Source organism: Cebidichthys violaceus, unplaced genomic scaffold, assembly GCF_023349555.1.
Source record: "Cebidichthys violaceus isolate CVI_PGR_0920_01 unplaced genomic scaffold, fCebVio1.0.p SCAF_4, whole genome shotgun sequence".
Taxonomy (NCBI): Eukaryota; Metazoa; Chordata; class Actinopteri; order Perciformes; family Stichaeidae; genus Cebidichthys; species Cebidichthys violaceus.
The window spans coordinates 5453610-5474579 of record NW_027176594.1 but is presented as its reverse complement, the minus strand read 5'-3'; the positions used below and the strand labels follow the sequence as shown (position 1 = coordinate 5474579).

At 40.5% G+C, this 20970-nt stretch overlaps 2 protein-coding genes across 4 annotated transcripts in view; both read right to left on the bottom strand.

Annotated features, from left to right (window-relative positions):
- The window catches only part of fam13a (family with sequence similarity 13 member A), a 53695-nt gene extending 51646 nt beyond the window's left edge, over positions 1-2049 (bottom strand). For 2 of the 3 annotated variants that reach the window (XM_068726674.1, XM_068726675.1), the window contains exon 1: positions 1487-2049. In XM_068726674.1, coding sequence (XP_068582775.1) covers positions 1487-1513 — 27 coding nt within the window. In that variant the 5' untranslated portion in view covers positions 1514-2049. The remainder of the gene's footprint in view (positions 1-1486) is intronic. The other variant, XM_068726676.1, reaches the window with a different exon arrangement.
- Positions 2050-2533: 484 nt separating this feature from the next.
- zgc:154142 (uncharacterized protein LOC555481 homolog) lies at positions 2534-20615 on the bottom strand. The gene is made up of 25 exons (XM_068727579.1): positions 20409-20615; positions 17980-18110; positions 17128-17221; positions 16429-16569; positions 16094-16191; positions 15029-15155; positions 14361-14579; positions 13495-13710; positions 12215-12355; positions 10645-10890; positions 10239-10424; positions 8413-8522; positions 8060-8160; positions 7413-7690; positions 7037-7200; positions 6700-6883; positions 6377-6595; positions 5431-5565; positions 5069-5290; positions 4800-4982; positions 4443-4555; positions 4258-4352; positions 3767-4056; positions 3297-3457; positions 2534-2765 (listed from the first exon to the last, which is right to left on the bottom strand). Exons 1-25 carry the CDS (start codon positions 20557-20559, stop codon positions 2568-2570), a joined length of 4203 nt encoding a protein of 1400 aa, XP_068583680.1. The 5' UTR covers positions 20560-20615; the 3' UTR covers positions 2534-2567.
- Positions 20616-20970: the final 355 nt, after the last annotated feature.

The following is a 20970-nucleotide window of genomic DNA, read 5'->3' as shown; positions in this document are numbered from 1 at the left end:
TTGTAAAAGTACAAAAATAGAAATGACTCTTGGTAAGATAAAACAAACCACAAGGCTCCAACAAAACCAAATGTATATAAATGATTTCTGGAAGACTGGCTCAGTGATTTAACATGGAGCTTTTTCTTTATTAATTTAGCGATATTGCTTATATTCTGCATGTATTCATTACTCATTTAAATCAATTTGCAGACAGTATTTGTATTTGTAATAAAAGCTGAGCTGAGGTGTTGGACCACATGTAAAACCCCAGTTGTGAGCAAATACATACTTTTGTCAGTACTTCAGTGTGAAAGTACTCATGAATTGAGCATATCAAAACCACACACTCCTCCCTCAGTGCTGTCCCTTTGTTAAGCGCTGTAGTTGATATTCAGAATTACAGTGTTTACAGTTACTTTCAAGGTTTTTGTTACGGTGTCCCTACAGAGCAGCTACAGAGCCGGAGAGAAATAAAAACAGTCAGGAATGAAAGGAAACACTTCCTGTTGGTACCCATTTGCCTCTATTGTTTACCAGGACGGTCTGCTGTGATCAGCCTAATAATCCTCATCCTCTTCCCCCTCCGCCATCCTTAAATATGTTCACACTACAACTTTTAACAGTGAGAAAACAAACCTATTGTCAAGGCACAATAAAGTGACTCTGGAAGCTGTTGGAAGTTTGCTCTCTACCCTTGAGAAGTGTTTTCAAACATTTCTAGTGTCGGATCAAAAATACGTCTTGGAAACATTTTGTACAGATTAAGTCGTTTTTGAAGACATGAAACACACAGAAACAAACTTCTAACAAGGCAAGGCAATCTCCTGTGTCTTTAAATGTGTTCACGAAGAGGATATAGCAAGCCCAAGCATGTGCCCTCCTTCCCCAACCCTCCACCCTCCCCCTTCTCTCTCCCCCTCTCTCCCTATGTGGGTGGTCACTGGGAGCAACTGGTAGCAAAAGCCCCACTAGCACCAGAAGAAACAGCTGCTCAACTCAAAGAAACTACTGCTACAGACATGCCGTTTTAATGACACAAAAAGTAGACCGTCAGAGGTTTATTTCTTGTGAAAACACTACTTCCATTAAAGGAAACTTTGTGGAAAGTGACCTCATTGAGGCAGTGAATCATTGCCAGGAAGAAATTACCTGTATGGACTGGAAACATGAAGCTTACAGTGTGTATTTGTCCTTTATTTTTGTTTTCTCTTGCACTGTTACACTGTTGCACAAGGATGGCAGACTTAAAGTAGTGCTGACAAGGAATCTTCATTATGACCGCAAGCGAAAGTGTTTATCTTGATGGCAGCAGTCTTGTATTTAGTGAGCAAAGTTTTATTTAGGGAGGGGAGGAAAAATGTGTTCCTACTTGACATTTTTAAAAGCCATTTGTTTCTACTAGAACATTCTACACCATCACAAAAGAGTCCCGTTATGCTTTCTTTAGCCCTTAATCACAGGTTGAAGTCTTTGAGCCAACTCATGCTTTGTAGTTTCTACTCACACAGATGGTCAGAGCTCCTGCCCCCATTCTCCCACAGAAGAAACGCCTGCAGAGGCAAAGATGAGGGAAAAAACTGCTGCTCTCTTCCCTCCTCCTCTTCTCACTCTGTTCCAGGACACACTCTAGGACTTTTCCCAGTGGGAATCCCTTTTACTCTCAAATGTGCCATCGTTACACTCCAAAAAAAACCACAACACAAATAATCCACGGCAGGAGAGAGTGTAAAGAAGTGCTGTCAATACCGGCGGACTGACCCACGAGCACAGATTAGTGCGTGTCTCTTTCTCTTCCTCCCTCTTTATTCCCCTCTCTCCTCCTAGGCTGAAATCTGAAACGAGCTCTCCCATTGGTCGACAGGTCTGGTCATGTGATTAAGGGGTTAAAACCCAAAACTTTATGTGCCTGCAGGAGTCGTATGAGGGAAGAAAGGAGGAGGGAGCCTGTAAGTACCGAGAGGTCGGCCTGAAGAGAAACAAACATCTGTTTTTTATTCCATTTTAAAGAATAAAACATGGCTGCAATGTTTACTATAACTTTGTATAGCATAGTATAACATAGTATAACATATCAATTTACACAATACCAAACATTATAATAATAATAATAATAATAATAATAATAATAATAATAATAATAATAATAATAATAACAATAATAATGAAGAATTTAAAATTGTATTTATTTGTAATTTTACTCTTTTTGTAATTTAAAGTTTATAGTTTCAATCAGTTATTAGTACAACGTATTGCTCCATTTGACAAAGCAGCCCTCATGAGTTTAGAGAAAAATTGTAGAATTGTCTTTATTTCCATAAAATGTTTGGGGCAATGTTTAAAAAAAAAGAAGTATTTTTTATATATAATAATAAACATTATTATAAATATAGTATTATTTAGTATTAATATAGTATTAAATATAGTTATTCTCACAGCAAGTGAATATGCCTTAATATAGCTTAACAGTATCAGTCAGCATACTTCAGCAGAGAGCACTATTGGTTCACTAATGGTGAACCCTAAATAAAAAGGTGCAATGACTTTGAACAGATAGGAATCTTAATCTTTATTTCAAGATATGAGCTTTAGTTGGTTTTGCCACTTTCAAATATAAACTTCTTAATGTTGTCACTGATCCAATCACTGAAGGCAGAGACGCGGGTGAATACTGAGGGTTTCTTGTCTTTGATGCAGCCCTGAGGTCCGAAGCTGACGACACCATGCACCTCCCAGGTTGTGTTCGTTCCAACCGCCGCACAGGCAAAGGGACCTCCAGAGTCACCCTACGGGAGAGCAGGAGTAAGTCACCAAAGATGTACTGCGCTGGTTAGAAGATGCATTGGTGAACATTTGATTTTGGCAGCTCACTATAAATCATCTCTGTGCCCTGGAATCTGTAAAGGTCAATCTTTTACAAATATTTGACAGAGTTTTCTTCAGGGCGGCAAATGTCAGGGCTGTGTTTTGTAAAACTGTATTGAACTTTAAAATCCTTCAGTACTGTTATGAAGTGTTTTTGTAAATTTCCCTTGTTCCTGCTTGCACATTCGCTCATTATGGCAAACAAATAATGTTTTTATCTTTTGTCCAATTACGCCGGAAAACCGAGCAGCCATTCGCCATCAAGGCTGACTGATCACAAACAAAACAGTTTCCAGGGTGTTACATAACAGACGGCCCAATCATGAGTGGCCAGGACACTTACACAATATTTGAGAAAAACTTGGCGAGAATGTCAACAACCAAGTACCATCCTCGCATAAAAAAATCTCAGTGTATCCATTTAAACAGTTATCCTGGATGTGTCCTCTCACCTGGCAGGCTGATTTGAGCTCATCTGGGGACTCATAACCAGCACAGATCATGGAGGGTCTGAGGGTGTCCCACCAGTAAGCAGGCTTACTGCAGGTCTGGAAGTCAACAATAGGAAGGGCTGCCTGGTTTAGCTTCTCAGACACTTTGGGTAACAGGTTACCTGAGATATAAGTGAAAAGTAAAAGTTGATGTTACAAGAGATGAACACATTTACATCAATATAGACTTTATCTTTAGCAATCAAACCAAGGCCTCAGCAAATATAGAGCATTATAGTGCACATTGTACCAAGACCATTACTCATGCTGGTCACAATACAGCAGATGAAAAATAATGCAAATTTCCAATTTCAATAAAAAACAGGGAAAGCACCAAACAAAAGATACATTCACTTCTACAACTGCAGTGATCTCTAGCTCCTGGAGTAGCATTAAAACTACAGGAAACTGAAATGCATGATCACTTCTACCTTTCTCGTCTCCCCAGCCAGTGACAAAGCAGGGCGTCCCAGCAGGCATCACAGCCCCAGGTGTGGGCAGACAGACGGGGCTGATCTCCCTCGTCATGTTGACAGGTCGGGCCAAATGCACCAGGGCTATGTCATTGGTGATGTCAGTGCGATCTTGCTCGTAGACGAACCCCTCGTGGCGGATGATACCATCCACCTTATAGCATTGCTCTGCTGAGGGAACGTCCATGGAGGAGTTCATGTGGTGCTTCCCCAAACACATGCGCCAGTAGGAGGGATTATTCAGAGGGCTGGAAAGCAGGTGCAAGAATGAAGATGAAAATGATATTGCAAACTGTTAGCTAAGATATAAATAAAACAAATATGTCTGTATTGCCACATTGTTTTCACATTGTCATTGCCATGTAAACATATTGCTTGTAGCTGCTTTATTTTACTGAGGGGCTTTTGAAATGGCATGTACAATAAGTGTCTCTGTAGTGGTATCTTACTACATGAAACAGTGAGCAGCAGTTAGGATCCAATCTTCATGAATCAAAGATCCTCCACAACCGTGCATGTAAGGTATGGGAAACAATGGTGAAGCCTGGGAAAGAAAAATGCACATTAGTACAGAATAAAAGCTCTCCTCTACGACTGTTAATGATGCACACAGAGAAACAGGAGTTGACATTACCTGCATGGAGACTTGCCAGGGCCAGGAGTGGGGGATCGCTTGCTCCCCATTAACCACCCTCGGGGTGGCTGTATTGGGTGTCACTGCTGGGTTTCCACAATCTGCTGGCCAGTCTGGGAAGAGAAAATAAATACTTAAATTATCTGTAAATAAGCTTTCATTTGTTACAATTCATTCAGCCTAGGTATTGTCAATGGCAGACCCAATTCAAACTTTGAAATCCGGTGATCCAGTTTTTTTTCAGAGGGGAGCAAATACATTTTTATTTAATTTTTCACCAAGCTCCATTTTGAAATAAGATCCCCACACAGTTGTCAGAGACAGGTCTTCTGTGAGTTTGAATAGGCTGACACTCACTGATAGTGATGTTGTTCCATAGGTTAGGAGGTGGAGGAGGTAAAGTTGGGATAACACTCTCATCAGTGGTCCAGTAACCACGAAAACCTTTCTGCTGATCGGCACCGTTACTAAGGAAGCGAATGACGACTGTGTTGCTTGGGATGTTGATGATGGGTGGAGGGGCAAAGCCGCAGAATCGACCTGCAGGAGAGACAAGAAATTTACACTAACTTGTACAGGAAATACTATTTTTTTTATTTGTTTAAACCTGTAGTACAATCACCAACCTAGTGATGTCATGCTTTCACCATTGAAGATCTCAATGTAGTCCAAACAGTCTCCTAAGACGTTTGCAGCTTGCAGCTCAAAGTGTGTGAAGGCTACATGGACAGTTTTTGCTGAAGGAATGCTGATACGCCACGTGCACACAGACTGGGCTTGGTAGTCATTGGGCCAGTTAGGAGAGGTGATTTCACCCTGAGCACTGCTGAAGCTCCCTCCACAAGGAGCTGTGTGTGTGTGTGTGTGTGTGTGTGTGTGTGTGTGTGTGTGTGAGAGAGCGAAATGGAGAAAGAAGAGGAGATGCATTAGTTCTACCTAGAGGCTAATCCCTCAGTGTCTTGTCAGGTACACCTTTCTCCTGTCTTACCCTCTGTAGGGTCCACTGCCTTCCAGCTGGCAGAGAAACCTGTGTCCACCACCTTGTCGTTGGAAGAGAAGCTGATGTGAAGTCTGTCTCCATCACTCACCAGGTTTTTAGGGGGTACATGACTGCAGTGTGTACCTGAAGAGAAATGAACATGAAGAACTGTCAGACTGACTTCTCTAAGGAACCTCTGCCCTAAGAGCTTGTGCATGACATCTTTATTTCATATCATACATGCACCGCATTTATGCATATGTACATTTAAGGCTTAGACAGGAGACGACAAGTGAGACAGCAGCAGGCTCAAGGATATACCTGTCAGTGTGTTTCATCGTTCACTTTAATGCGTAGTAAAAAAGTGAAGGAAAGAACACACCTATTATAGACTTTTTGGGACCCCCAAAGGTGTTGCAAGATAACTTCTGTGCGAACACCAACCTGATTACTCTGGGGGGTCTCTGGAACCACTGTTTTAGAGAGTTGCAGGCGAACATAAAAAAAGAGAATGGGAAAGCTGTGCGCTCGTAATGCTGATGCAATTATTTATTTCAACTTCTTAGGTAATTAATGTACACAGAGATAACTGACATATTTTTGCTACGTTCAAGCCATGTTAGCTGCATGGCTCCATGGATGGCAACGTGGGTCGGTCCGCCACTTTGGTCCAGACTGAAATATCTCTATCAGATCGATTACCACTCAATTTTGTAAAGACATTCATGGTCCCCAGATGATGAATGCTTCTAACTTTGGTGGGTTTCTGACTCTCCCCTCTAGTACCACTGTGAGGTTGAAATTAGTGGTTCAGAGTAAAATAAAATAACTGTTACATTTAATTAATGACACATACTAATAAACTGTGGTGCAACATAAAGCAAAGTAATCACGCCAATAAATGACGCAGCAAATTTATTTTCAGCTGTGGAGTAAAAAGGAGGCAGATATTCACCTAGATTTCCTATTCTGTCGCTGAGGCTGACTTTATCATTAAGGCACAACTGACTCTGCTCCAGGGAGAAATTGTGGAAATGGAGGTGGACCAGTTTGCCGAGTGGCACCTGGATGTTCCACTGGCAGCGGGCTTTGTTGTTGTAGCTGCCATGGTAACCCGTGGAGGACACGGTGCCTTCTGTGCCAGACAGGTCCTTTGGCCCTCCACAGCCAGATACTATAAAGAGAGGACAGAAGGTAAAAACCAGCAATAAATTCTGTCTTGATATCATATTTAGTTTGTGAGCAAAGTGTGTCAGAGTGGACCAGCTGTATTCATACTGTGCTCATTGTAGATGTCTCTGCGGATGACATTGTTGATCCAGGGGAGGTAGGCGGAGGAGCGGGTGAACACAGAGGGCTTCTTATTCATAACACATCCAATAGGACCAAAGCTTGTTATACCATGAACTTCCCAAGAACCACCGGGGGTATCCTGACACACCAGAGGACCACCTGAATCTCCCTGTCAAAGTCACAAATCAACATCTAAAACACCATCAGCATTTTCTGTGTAAAGTTACATGTGTGCAAAAACTTTAATCATCATCGATGATCAGAATGGTGTAAAACAATAATGTCATCTATGAGTTCTGTCGCCTTAAAGGAATCGTTTTACCTGACAGACAGACTTGAGCTCATCAGGCAGGGTATAACCACTGCAGATCATGGAGGTCTTGACCTGGAACCACCAGTAATCCATCCTCTTGCAGGTGTCATATGGCACAACAGGCAGGGCAACCTGGTTAAGGGCCTCTGCAACTTTAGCATTCATTGAATCACCTGATGATCACAGATTTTTTTTTAGAATGTAACAAAAAAAATCAACTTCACACTCTGAATAGGTATTTGCACATTATGTCTAGCAGAAGGCATGCAAACTATGCAACAATTAATGTTTAACTTATGAGGGGTGAGTGTCTCTTGAGGTGGTGTATTGCTGTATTACTTCAGTGAATAAAATATATAGTTTAAACATGAAGCAGAAACAGCACCAGTCTCATCTCCCCAGCCGGTGGCGTAGCACTTCTTGCCCCCAGGTAGGACTTCCTCCTCTGACGGAAGGCAGGCGTATGAGATCTCATTAGTGGGCATCACCTCCCCGTCCAACCTGACCAGGGCAATGTCAAACTCCACCGTGGGCACTGTGGGATACTTGAAGCCCTCATGGCGATAGATACCAGACACATTGAAGCAGCGTTCACTCGGCTCTGTGTAGGTCAGGTTGTGTTTGCCAAGGCACATGCGCCAACGCTGCAGCTCATCAGCGTAGCTGGGAAGGAAATCAGCAGATTTATCAATTATAATACCTCCCAGTTCACAGTAACCACAGGCCACCTCGAGATACGTATCGCTGTCACTGCACCATTATACGCTGAGCGTTGAGGTACCCCTAACAAGGCATTTCTTTAGAACTATAACAAGCCTGAGTTAAAAGCACAGACACCAACATCTGCCCTCTGAGATTTCAAAAATGGGTTTCCAGGTGGTTTGAGAAAATAATATAGTTAAACGGCTGTAAAAAGCAGACCTACTCAGCTCTTATTTTTAAAACGAATGACTTTAACAGCTTCAACTTGAACATTTTCTAACAAAAAATGTACATGTTTTGTGTGAGAGAAAGATGAGACAGAACACTTACTTTATGAAGCAGTGGGCTGCTGTTAGTACCCAGTTCTTATGAATAAGAGTACCACCACAGGTATGGAAGAATGTGGGCTCTGGACGACTTGACGGCCAGACCTGAAACAAACACCCACCCACACGCAGAGAAGAAGTCATTAAATACCTAATTGACTGATGCCAGTATGTGAAAGCATACATATCAATGCAAACAATTAGTTATCAACATGAGACATAGAAAGGACAGAGGAGGATAGTACAAATTACTCTTTGATATTCCATTATGAATAAACAAATGTACCGGAATTTCTAACTTCTGATGTAATTAAGCTTTATGTGAATTCTCTACATTTATTAGCCGTAGTCTCTCACCTGCATGGACACCTGCCAGGGCCAGGAGTGAGGCTTGGCTGCCTCTCCATTCACAATGCGTGACACAACAACAGGAGGAATGGCAGGTTTACCACATGTATCGGACCAGTCTAGGAAATAATGAAGAAAAAAAAACATTGCAATCTATCCTGTGTCTGGTTGTCTGTGCATGTTTTCATTTGTTTGTGGTTTTGTTTGTGTATAAACAAAGTCTGTATACAGTACATGTCTGCAGCTAACAGATAAGCCCTTGTGTTGCAGGGAAGTGGCTTTCAATCGCTGGCACTTTCGCTCTCATTTATATTTTTAAAATAATTGTCCAATCGCGACAGGTTGACACTACTGTCCCTCACTGCTTTTTTCGGCTTACTAGTCAGCAGTTATGTATTTATTCAGTGTAATTTCACGCAAACATAACACCAATCTCCTGCTGCAATCAAACAAGTAAACTGAAATCAATATTTCCAGGCCAGATTACAACATCGATCATAAAGATATACATTTATTTTGGTCATCCAAGGAGTTGACATTAAATTGTCCCAGTCACTCTTATCCCTCATTTTCCCCTGTATCTCTCACTCTCTATTTGTCCTCCTCTGCCCAGCACAAAGGGCACCGTTGGTCAGAGGCTGGGTGAAAAAAACCCAGAGGCAGCATAGTCCATCTATAACACTGTATTTCCGCAATTGGTTTGGCAGACGTCTGGTCCACCTGGGGCTCATTGCTGGGTGAAGAATGAGGATCGGGTGTCAGCAAGCTAAGAAGGAAAGTTAAGCGCTTGGCCACTTTACATTGTGTTCTCACAGTGTCACCTTGTTTTACTGCACATCTGGACACAGCAAGGGGGAGATGAGAGGAGGGGGGTATGAAGAAAAGGAGAAGATGGAAGGAGGCATGAATCAAATGACTGTACAGACAGCTGTGCAGCTTTTTAGTAGCTGAAACTAAATGTTGAACATTGTGAGCGGTGGAAAATACTGCTCTATTGACTCAAAGAGAGAGATCAAAAAACCTAAAACGGTCAAATGTGAGGCTAAATTATGTGTGCAAAATGAAATAAACATGCAGCATTTGCAAAAAATACTTGGCCACACTACAGTATACTGCAGAGAAGTGAAATCTGGTAATATTTTTGGCTGCAACGTACTTTTATTGTCAATATTTATTAGTCTGTTGCCTATTTTTCAATGAATAAATTAATTCAGTCCTGAAGAAGTTGGAACTAGCATTTGTTAGGTTGCATTGTCATCTAATAACTGTATTGAATTAATTATTAAAATGCTTAAATAATTGCTTCAGCACTTTATATTAAAGCTGCATTGAATAATTTGTCTCTTTTATACAACTGCCTTATAAATTTGTTAATGCAAATATGTAAGCGAACAATTGCTAATTTACACATCCAGTTGGATGACCAACATGAGCTTTCATTTAGAATTGTGTGTCTGTTTATGTGACAAAACTAAGTCCAATATTCATTCTCCTTTTAGCTCTGTTATTTTATTATACAGCTAATGTCTCCACTATGTTTATCAGCTATTTAAACAATACATTATTTCTGTCTGCTGTTTGGTGCTGAACAGATAGAGCAGCATCAGTTTATCAAAGCTTTTGGGCTGAAAACAGCTGCCTGATGTGTTTAGAAATGAAGTTGATGCAAGCCAGAAAAAAAGAAAAAAAAGGCTAAAGGGCCTCATAGAGCTGAGCTATGCAGAATTGGGTGTTACATCTCTGTAGATGCATCACTACAAACTTTAAACATACTTTTAACATTGGCGTGTAATGCAGATGTGGCAAACTGTATCAAGCTGAAATAGATACTCCACCTATGGGGATGTTGTCCCAGGGGTTGGGCTGAGCAGGTGGCTCAGTGGGAGCAGGCAAACTGGAGTTTGTTGTCCAGTAGGCCCTGAAGCCTTTGGACTCAGTAAACAGGTCTGTATGGAAACGAATCACCAGCCGGCTGCCTTTTGTCTGGATGGTACCAGGCAGCTTAGTCCCACAAAATGGACCTAAAACGTATTAAAAAAATAATTTGTCCACAATAAAAAAAGACACAGAGACTATACAATTTACTGGTAAAGTGATCGTTAACAGTGTAGATAGATACACAGTTTTATTTAAACTAATGTGATTCATGTCTGGGTCTTGCTTTTTCAATGCGATTGATTATTATGATAGATGGTTATGGATAATGGTTTCGGGATCATGTAAATCCACAAACAAACTTACCGTGCGTTTGAAGCAGCGCATTAGTCACACTATTGATCTCGTACACCATTATGTTGTCATAGCATTTGGACGTCAGGAAATCTTTGGCTTCGAGGTCAAAGTGGGTGAACGTCAGTGTGATTTCTTTCCCGAAAGGCAAAGCAATGTTCCACATGCACTCTGCGTTAGCTTTGTAGTTCATAGGCCAGTTCTGGGACTTAATAACTCCTGTTTCCTCTTTGGAAGAAATGCCACAGCCCTGGATTTCTGAAAGAGGAAGAGGGAGGGATTGATGTGTGATTGTAACTAGATAAGTGTAGACAAGCTACAGTATCTGCCCGTGAAAAGAGAGTCCTGAGGAGTAGATCTTGTCATAACAAAAGGCAAACAGACGTTCATTTAAAGTAGAACTTCCCCCTGTTAGATTAACCATCTGCTCATTTCCATTTTATTAATTTAGTTGTTGCTGATATACAGTATATACTCAGTTTTGGAGAGTATAGAAAATGTATGTAACGTAGAAGCATTTCCAGGCATTAACATGGGCAGTGGTGGACAGTAACTAATTACATTTACTCATATACTCATGTACTTTAAGGGCCAGTGTGTAGGATTTGCCATGAGGTTGCAGATTGCAACCAACTTAAACTTCCCCCGTGTGACAAGAACTACGTGGCTGACACAGGAACCTGGACGGCCCTGTTTAGATCCAGTGTTTGCTATGTCTGTTCTGGCTACTGTAGAAACATGTTGGCAGACTCTGCGAAGAGGACCCGCTGCCTTTGCAGATACAAATGGCTCATTCTAAAATGATGACTTACTTTCAGCTGATTATACACTAATGAAGACATACTTTCTGGTAATAGATCCCCCTAAACACTACACACTGTACCTCTAATAAAGTTAGAATAGTTTTCAGGTATTTGTACTTTAATTGTGTTTATGGTAATTTCTAGGTTTTCTTTATTTCAATTTGGAGGCAAATATTAAACTCATCTTCATTTTTTCTGTAGTTTCATTTTACAGAAACTACTCAGCTAATAAAATATGATATGATGACTGATATTCTTTTACCTTAGACTATCCGACACTATCAACTATCACCATCAAGGGCCCCTACATGATAATGCACGTAACATGCTTTAAAAAAAAGTTCCATTTTATACCTTTGATACACAAATACATTTTGCTGATCATCATTCTGCATTTTTATTTAAGTAAAAAGCAGCCTTTTCTTGCAATGCAGTATTGCTGTATTGATACATTATAAGTCTTTATATTTACTAAATAGCCTAAAGTACTTCTTTCACCTCTGCACGTAGGCTCTCAAGTCATTTTCGTGCCTGATAATCCTGATAAAGACAAAGATAAAGGAGTTTTTATCTTATAATTCATACTTCAAACTGTACTCTGACCTGTGCTTTCACTGAGTTCACACTGCAATTACTTTGCTCTTTTAGATAATGTGTGACAGATGATTGAGATGTTTTATGGTTAGTTATGAGGTGTTGAGCTGCTTCAGCAAGTTGCGCCTCAGGTGTGAGTGTGCTCCCATGTGTGTGTGTGCGCGCGGTATGTCAGTCCTCGGTACCTGCGATATCCTCAGCATACACAGCTTCCCACCTGGCAGAGAATCCTCGGTCTGTGAGGCGACTGTCGGAATGGAAGGTAACAGATATTGTGTCACTGGCACTGACCACCACTGGGGGAAGGATGTAGCCACAGTGTGTGCCTGAGGAAGAGGGAGAGGAAGGACGGAGATAAGGATGGAGGTAAATTGAGAGAGTAGAGTCAGGAATGGGGTGGATGGTTCAAAGACGGATAATACTGCAAGTATTATTGGTGTAAGTGTGAGGCTGTGTGCTGTGGGTGTGGTTAGCGGTTGATTGATGGGAATGCTGAAACACTAACAAATTTCTTCGAAATAAGTCATGCATCAAAAAGCATAAAATCTACTGATTGACTGAAGAAATCTTAGATAGTCATCTAAAAGGGAGCAGCCCTAGATAGCACGAACTGGTAATGTTTCTACATGCTACTAAAATACAAGATGCTGTATATTTGTGCAGCTAGAGTAACTTCTTATACAACATTAGCCACTTTAAACTACTGGTCATACAAGACCAAATAAGGCTCTAGTGTGTTGATTTCATTTGCAAAAGAAATATTGTGTTAGTTCTTCTTTTATAAGTTACATAGTTTAGGGATCTTTGATGCTCCTGATTTTTCAGACTTATCAGGTTTTCAAAACAGACCATTAACCGCTTTGCATTGCTCTCTGCATTTCACATACAAACACAACTCCCCTGAAATAACAGGATGCACCCCTCTCATCACCTACTGTATCTGTGTACTTGTACCTCAACGCTATAGTCCTTGAGAACTCAGCAATAGATAAAGCTGTATCAGCCTCACTGCCGCCACTGCAGTGAATAATGAGGAGAGGTAATTTATAGTTTGCTGGGCTCTTTGCAGAGAAGATCCTAATCAACAGTTTTATAGCAGGGGGCAGATATTGAGCCATTCTGTAGTACCAGAGCTGTTAGTCTAGCAAGGTGCAACAAGGTTATGTTGTAAGCAGAGGGATTTTAACTGCTTGTTGGGTTGCTTGTTTACCGTGCTTGTCTTGGTTTCTGATCGCCCAAAGGGGAGTTTATAACCTTTACTTCACAGTGGCTGCTATTCAGATGTCACAAGATACAGATGTGCCCGAGAAAGCAAAGATTTTCTTAAGATGATCTGAGATGCATTTGGGAGTCAAAACACTATAAGGCACAAATATATGGTGTAAAACATGAATTATTTTAAAAATAACAAACACATACATTAATGTAATTAATGTAAAAGAGTAAAACATTATGTTATGCTCACCTAATGTGCTGTAATTATCTGAGATGACCAGTTTGTCCTCCTTGCATTGTCCAGTCTCTCCTGTGATGGCCATTTCAGTGATCTGCAGTTTAACCAGGAATCCTTTGGGCCCAGATATCCTCCAGGAGCTGTTCAGATGAGCAGGATAGGGATTTGGGAAACCCAAGGACTGGATCACTCCTTTACGCCCATGAAGGATATCTGGACCATCAACTCCTGCCCAATAACAGAGAACAAACGCTGTGTTTTTTATGCATCTAAGCTCCATTTAACAGAGTTTATTCTCTTTCTTCTTTTCAATTGATGAGGCCCAGATTGCTTTGATACAAACTGATACCTTAATTAGCCACTGGAGAGAACCAGTCTGTCTGCCAATAGCTTTAGTACAGTGATGAATAGATAAAACTCAAGGGGGATCTCCCCACTCATACGCACATCACTACTTGCATTCATCCTTTTTTTGGTAGCTGTCACTTGATTAGAGCTGCAGGGAAAACTGCATGGGCAAGCATAGAAGTTATGTAAGGCTTATCAACAAGTTCTAATTGGCCAGGAACCAACTTTGAGCACATACAATAAAATTGTATGTGCTGATGGTTTATTGTGCATCAGTATGAACTCTCAAAAGATAACTGATTTGGTATTCTGATAAAGTAGCTCTGAAGTCAACTAAATAAATGAGGGTTGTGATAAACAATTTTTAAGGAAAGCTGGTTCAGCAACATGGATATTGATGCTGTTATTTGGTAGTGGGACAATCAAATATATATATAAACTCTGTCATTGCATTCTGAGTAAATCTGGATGGTTTATTTTAAGTGTACAGGAGGGAAAATCCAACAGAAAAGTTTGGAGCGAATGCTCACCCGAAGATGTGGGAGGTGGAGGTGTTTGTGTGGTGGAGGGTCTGGGTGTGGTGGTGGCGGGTCTGGGTGTGGTGGTAGTAACAACAGGTGGAAGGCTGGACTTGGTGTAAGTTGCTCTGAATCCTTTAGAAGTCAAACTGTTGTCCGATTTGAAGCGGACCACCATTGTGTTGTCACTGGACTCCACCGGCTTTGGCATCGTCCCCCCACAGAATTTACCTTTGATGGATTATATGCATATGTGTTAAAAAGCAAGAACAGTTTCCATCTAGAAGATTGACAATTAATCATTTCTGCTTTAACAATGAAGTACATGCAGACAGCCTTACATTCATTAAGTTTAAAATAGACTCCAGAACCATTTAACAACTTCTCAAACTATTAATTGAGCTCATATTTTATTCACAGGCCTGCATAGTTGACATTGCTAATGTTGAACAAAGGCCACAGTCTATTCTGAAATTCTAACCCCTTGCCTTATAATTGCCCACCCAGCTTTGACATTATCTGTGCTAATGTGTGAAAACATTGTGGTATATTTTAAAACCCCTATTAATCTCATACATGCACAGCACTTTTTTTCTTTTTTTTCTTCTCAGAATCTTTTCCTGTTAATAATTAACAATGAATAATCCTCACTGATACTGGAATCATGTATAATATCTTACTGAATGAAGAGGAGCCGGCCTTGTGGCCGTCGTAGACTTGAACAAAGTCTCCACAGACCTCAGGCACCAGGTCAAAGGAAGTAAATGTGAGTCGAACCCTCTCGCCTTCAGGCACCGTGATTCTCCACTGATCCAACGTAAAGATAAAGTACAAACAGACAAACTCCAATCATTTACTGCATAGATAGATTTCCTGAAATAATTTCCACATATTTATAAGTGACAGCAGCTGAAACCTCAATTAATCTGGTCAGTGTACTTTAATAAAGGCACAACCCCAATGTTAACAAAAAGGTAGCCTTAAATTAAATTAAAAACAACCTGCAACCACTCTCAAATTGATGCACTTTCAAGGATCTTTCAAGCTAAAGAGGAAAAGTTAAATCAAGTATGTACTGTTTTCACATACTGTAAATAATAACCTGATCACCTGAAGAGTTGATAAATAATATTTTACACATTGCTGAAATCAATGACATTCATAAGAAGCTATACAATCCTGAATAACATATTTTCTCAGTCAGTTACTTTGTATTAGCTAATGTCTGTATATAAAGTATAAAAGCAAAAGCCAGGAGGCAATAGCTTGGCTTAACATACGGACCGGAATCAGGGTCCATACCTGGGTCTATGCAAATTTTTAACATCCGGCTACCAGCACCTCTACAATTCATGCAATGTTGGCAGAGTAGGAAATAAACAATAAAATTTCCAATACTCCAACTTTAAAATAAAAACAATGATCAGAAAGAGGCTCAAATGCTCCGAAAAGCTGAGGGGAGCTGCAGAGACGGGCGATTGTTCTCTGTGGGTTTGTCACTACGATCGGCCCATTTCACACACATGTAGTCATGTTATCGATAATGTAAAAAATGTTCCTTGTCATTTATATTCAGATTTAAATATTTATTTCTGTCGCACAGTGCACATGTTGCAGTATGACGTACTACAACCTCACATCCTCAGATAAAGGTCAGCAGTGTTTCCTTAGATTAAAAAAGAAAAAGTAACTGTTACCATGTAGCAGTCACATTTGCTTTCTTTCTGTCTCCTTGCTGTGTGTACCTGGTATAGTGCTCCACTCGCGTAGTTCTGCTCTGGGAAGCTCGGGGTCATCAGATCCCCCTGGTCACCTTGGAGAAAGCCACCAGCTCCGGCTATTTCTGGCAGCAGGGATGAAGGGCACTTCAGCTCCACAGACACCTCAAGGATACTCGCAATACACCTCTCCACCCCCACCTACCTATGCCCTATATCATTTCCCTTGTCCTACTCCTCTCTTCATCCAGCACCCACTTCTATAACATTTACTTTATAGGGCAATCATATACTATAAGACAGACATCCAACATTATGTCAGAGCCAAGGCAATTTTCTTGCTGAAATGGATTTCTTCTTACCTGGTGCGAGCGTTGGAGCCACAGCTTTATAATGAGCCTTGAAACCTTGGTCTGTTTTTCTGTCATTGGTGTCAAAGTACACATTCAAGTGGTTTGTAAGTGACACCAGCGGCTTTGGTTTGGTGTAGCCGCAGTATTTACCTACAAATACCACACAAATTATGTTGTGAGAGACATGCACAGCTTAATTATCTGCAATGAAAAGAAGGGTTTATTTTCAAAACATAATATCACAGAAAGATCATGAAGCATTTAATTTCAGTGCGACCAGGCCCGCCCAGGAATATGATTGTCCACTCCTGGTTATTTACTCATTTTACAAATATGCCCCCCTTATTTTAACAAATCTTGAGAAAACTAAATGGGGGATACGTCTTCAAAATTGTCTCATATGAGCAGGAATTAAAGATGTTTGTGATCCACTGCTTTCACTGCTTTAAACTCTGCCGTGTGGTTGGAGAACCAGCGGTGTGTTATTGCAAGTGGAGCTGTGTGCAGTGGGCCAGCAGGACTGTGTGGCTCACTATAGCTGAGTCTGCCCATGGATGGATGGGCTGATTTGGGCATGACATCAAAGCTGCCACTGCAGGCTGAAAGAGCTGCTGTGTTAATGTTTCTCCACCCACCCATCCATCCATCCACCCATCCTTCTTTCTTTCCTTTCCCACTTAAGTTGGACTTGTAATGAGAGATTTGTACCAATGGTTCCCAGAGAGTCTCTCAGCGTGATGAAGTCTGACGTGCAGAGCTGGGTGTCCTCCAAAGCAAACTCCTCAAACCACAGTTGGATCACCTGCAAAAGAAAGACGAAGAGTTGTTTCATCCGTCTTTTTTTTCCTTTATTTTTTTAACCTGAGAAGTCGATAAGAGAGATGGTCTGCTGAGAGGGAAGGCGAGAACAGGCTTTGTGAAATATAAGTTTAGGTATGTGCCAGCTCTGTCTTTGAGAATCTGTATACCTCTCTGTGTATGTATGCCTGTTTAGCAAAAGGGAGATAGAGGCATAAAGGCAAAGAGGAAAGCAGCCTCTGCATCAGGCTGGCAGGGAGTAAGGCAGCCATGCAAACAGAGAGAAGAATCAAGGATTTAGTTTTCTCCTGTGGGTGTGGGGAGGAGAGCTGAGGAGAATGAAGGAGACAAGGCAGCCATCTGTCCGTGACGCTGCCACTGACTTCATCCCAGCTGTCCTCCACTAGTTGGCCTCACATAAGACAGTTTCACCAACAGAAACAAACTAGACACCAGGCACCAACACTATATAAGAACCTGTCTGAAATAGAGACATGACTGAATTGTTTTGATTGTCTTGTAAATAAGAAATAAGATGAATGTGTTGAATCTGGTGTTCTGGAGGACAATTATTTTTGGGTCATTACAGAATAGTCCCCTTTTTCTTCATGAGGATCATTCAAATGTAGTTCATGAGTAATTAGTTAATTTGACATACTTTTTGAGCTTACATGAAGGGTGTAGGAAAGTTTTATGGGGACTGTAATGCTAAAACGTTAAAGGATTCAGGTTTGGAAGAGCAGTGATGCTGATCCATATTACCTTGTCAGGGTCCACACTGATGTGCCAGGAGCAGCTCTTTCCATTGTCGTAGCTATTGGGGTAGTTAAAGCTGGTGAAGGTGCCCGTCTCTCCAGTCAGCTCCTGAGGACCACCACACCCTGAGTCTGGACCTGGAAACGTATGACAGAGGAGGACACTTGTTACTGTGATATGTATTTGTAAAATATAGTTAAAAACAGCTTCTGCATGGACTCCTAGGAAAAATGCTTAAGAAACTCAAAACTTTGCTATTAATGTGCTTACTTAGAACCATCAAGTCAGATGCAGGCTTCTTCAATTTCAGTTTAAAATGTTTTTTAGCATCTTATTTTGTGTTTAAGAAATTGTTTTCTTAACATAAAAAAACAAGACAGCAATGCTAGCTGTGGGGATGTAGAGTACAGTAATACTTTGAGCTGAATGCTAACTTCAGCATGCTAACATGACAAATGCTAAGTTGCTGATGTTTAGCAGGTGTAATGTTTGTTCACTATCGTAGTTTAGCTTCTTAGCATGCTAACAGTTGCTTACTAGGGCTAAACACAAAGCAAAGCTGAGGCTGATCAGTTTTGCTGATATACCTATTTAAAAAGGATTGAACAAATTAAATTTTGCATGGCTATAAAAATCATTTGGATTTGTTATTTTACAAAGAATAACACTGCAAGTGTTTACCATGAAATTCGAATCACTAAGAAATAACACCTTTACTGTATCTACAGTGAAAAATGAATGGTAACAGCATTGATTATACAGTACGTTATCAACCACAGAAGCAGCATCCTCCCCTTTGTGTCTGGAGCTGGAGCTCAGCTGTGTTTATGTAAAACAAACAAAAAACAGCTGTAATATATTTTCTCATTTAGACAGAACATAACGTTCTGTTATGTAAAACAAGCGGTTTAGTTTTGAGGGCAATGATCCTTCTAATGTATTACATAAAGATCTACTGAAATGGATGAATAAATATAAACCCAACGACTCTCATGACTTGTAATGCTAAAAGCAAATTGGTTCAGAGTTCATTTCACCACTTTAGTCCTGTCGTTTCCTAAACTAAAAAATGAAAGAGAAGAAGGAGAAGTGGAGCAGGTGGCCTACTACTTTTTGTGCTATTACATTAAACTCGACTGATGTATGTGATAACACTATGAAGTTAGCGTGACAGTACAAGGATCAGGCATAAAAATAGTAGTAATAATACAATTCTGCCTGTTTTTTGTTTTCCCCTCTTCTCTGTTCTGTATATCAATTCTGTTGAATAAGAAAATGTTTCGCTTTTTTTCACAACAGCCAGGAAGAATCCTAACCCACATCTTTATATGTCCCCTATTGATCTACTGCCAAAAACCTTTAAAATAAAAGACATCTTTTAAATCTAACAACAAGAGCCTACAGCCATTCTGCTGGTACTTTGAAATAAATGATAACATCAGCTCATAGTGACCACACTGACATACTGATGTTAAGCAGGTATAATGTTACATGCATTAGCCAAGTTTGCGTGCCAACATGCGCTAATTAGCAAGAAAGTCAAAATATGGCTGAGGTTGATATCATGAGTTGCAGGTATTTGGCTATAAACCAAAGTATCGCAGAGCTGGAAATGTTGGACTGATGAAGGAAATCGGGGGATTACCACAGTCGTTATGATAATCCTCTGGGGACAATAAAATTGTTATGGAAATCTATTGTAGCGATATTTAGTTAGGACCAAAGTAAAACATTTTGTTAAATTGAAATCATATTTTTAAGACTAAGTCGTTTTTAGTTGAAAAATGGAATTATACAACTGTTAGAAATCTTGTTAGTATTTGTAGCAATTTTGATTTGGTTGATTCTTGCAGTTCAACATTTTGGACAAATTACGTTAAGGACGACCCAATTTGACCACACATGAAAGAATTGCTGATCACTCTCCTTTGGCTCCATGTTTAAATCACTGGCAGGTAGACATTTACCCAAATATAGTTTTTAGAGGTAACATTTCACCGATTCATTTAGAAAAAGAAGAAAAAAAAAAACCTTGAGAGGATTTGTATGCCTTCTGTTTAACTTCCTACACTTCCAAATCACTTTCTGCATCCAATTTAATCAACAGAGAAATAACACTGACAGTCAAATTTGTCCAATATGACAACATGGTTTTCAGTGTTGCTCAGTCTCGGATGTAGTGGCCTCAGGACACTCTCAGTCTAGACTCTTCACTGTCTTGTCTTGTCTTGTTGTTTTCCCTCAGAGCTACTGAACTGTACACTACACAGTGTTTCTGGAGACATGAACGAGGCACTGAAACCTCTAATACTATAAGCATTTTATTCTATTTCTTCTTGTATGATAACCATTACAATAGTGTCATATCTTTTAAGGACTCAACCTTCAAGGGCCATTGACGTAGAATACAATGCAATGCATGTAAACACACTCACCTTCTGCATGAGTAGAAGAGTCCGCTTTCTCAGTGAAGTAGACGACCACAAGGCCGATGCAGGCGCCGGTCATGGCCACAAAGAGAAATATCAGACACTTTTCCAGGGTGCTCATACCCCTGGACCGACGACGACCCTTCTCAACATCCATTTTCCTCACAGCGGAGGAAGATGCAACAAACTGCGCCTCGCCCAGCGATTCACCAGCTTATTACCAACATTATCTGAAATCTGACAGCAGAGATGAACCTTGAGCCCCTTTAAACGTAAAGTGTGGCTGGATGTGAAGAGCCATAAATCATACAGTATCATAACAACAAGTTTCCTAATCAAGAGGTCGACAGGATATCTTTCAAGGGAACTGATTGAAATGGAAGGTAAAAGACAAACCTGTCACCTGTGGCACAGAAAAGCTGATTTTACATGTTGGATGTGATCATTGTTCACAAATCCTCAGAAATATGTCACAAAATGTAATTATTGGCATTACAGTTCCTTTGAGAATGAAGAAACAGTTTAGACGGTGAAGTGTGTCCTCATTGTTAAGAGATGACAATCCAAG

Coding starts and splice junctions, on each gene's coding strand:
- zgc:154142 (XM_068727579.1), bottom strand. CDS start 20,559: ATGGATGTTGAGAAGGGTCGTCGTCGGTCCAGGGGTATGAGCACCCTG. Junction 8,523..10,238: donor CTGGGACAACATCCCCATAG/GTGGAGTATCTA, acceptor ATTATTTCCTAG/ACTGGTCCGATACATGTGGT. Junction 8,161..8,412: donor CCTGGCAGGTGTCCATGCAG/GTGAGAGACTAC, acceptor TGTTTGTTTCAG/GTCTGGCCGTCAAGTCGTCC.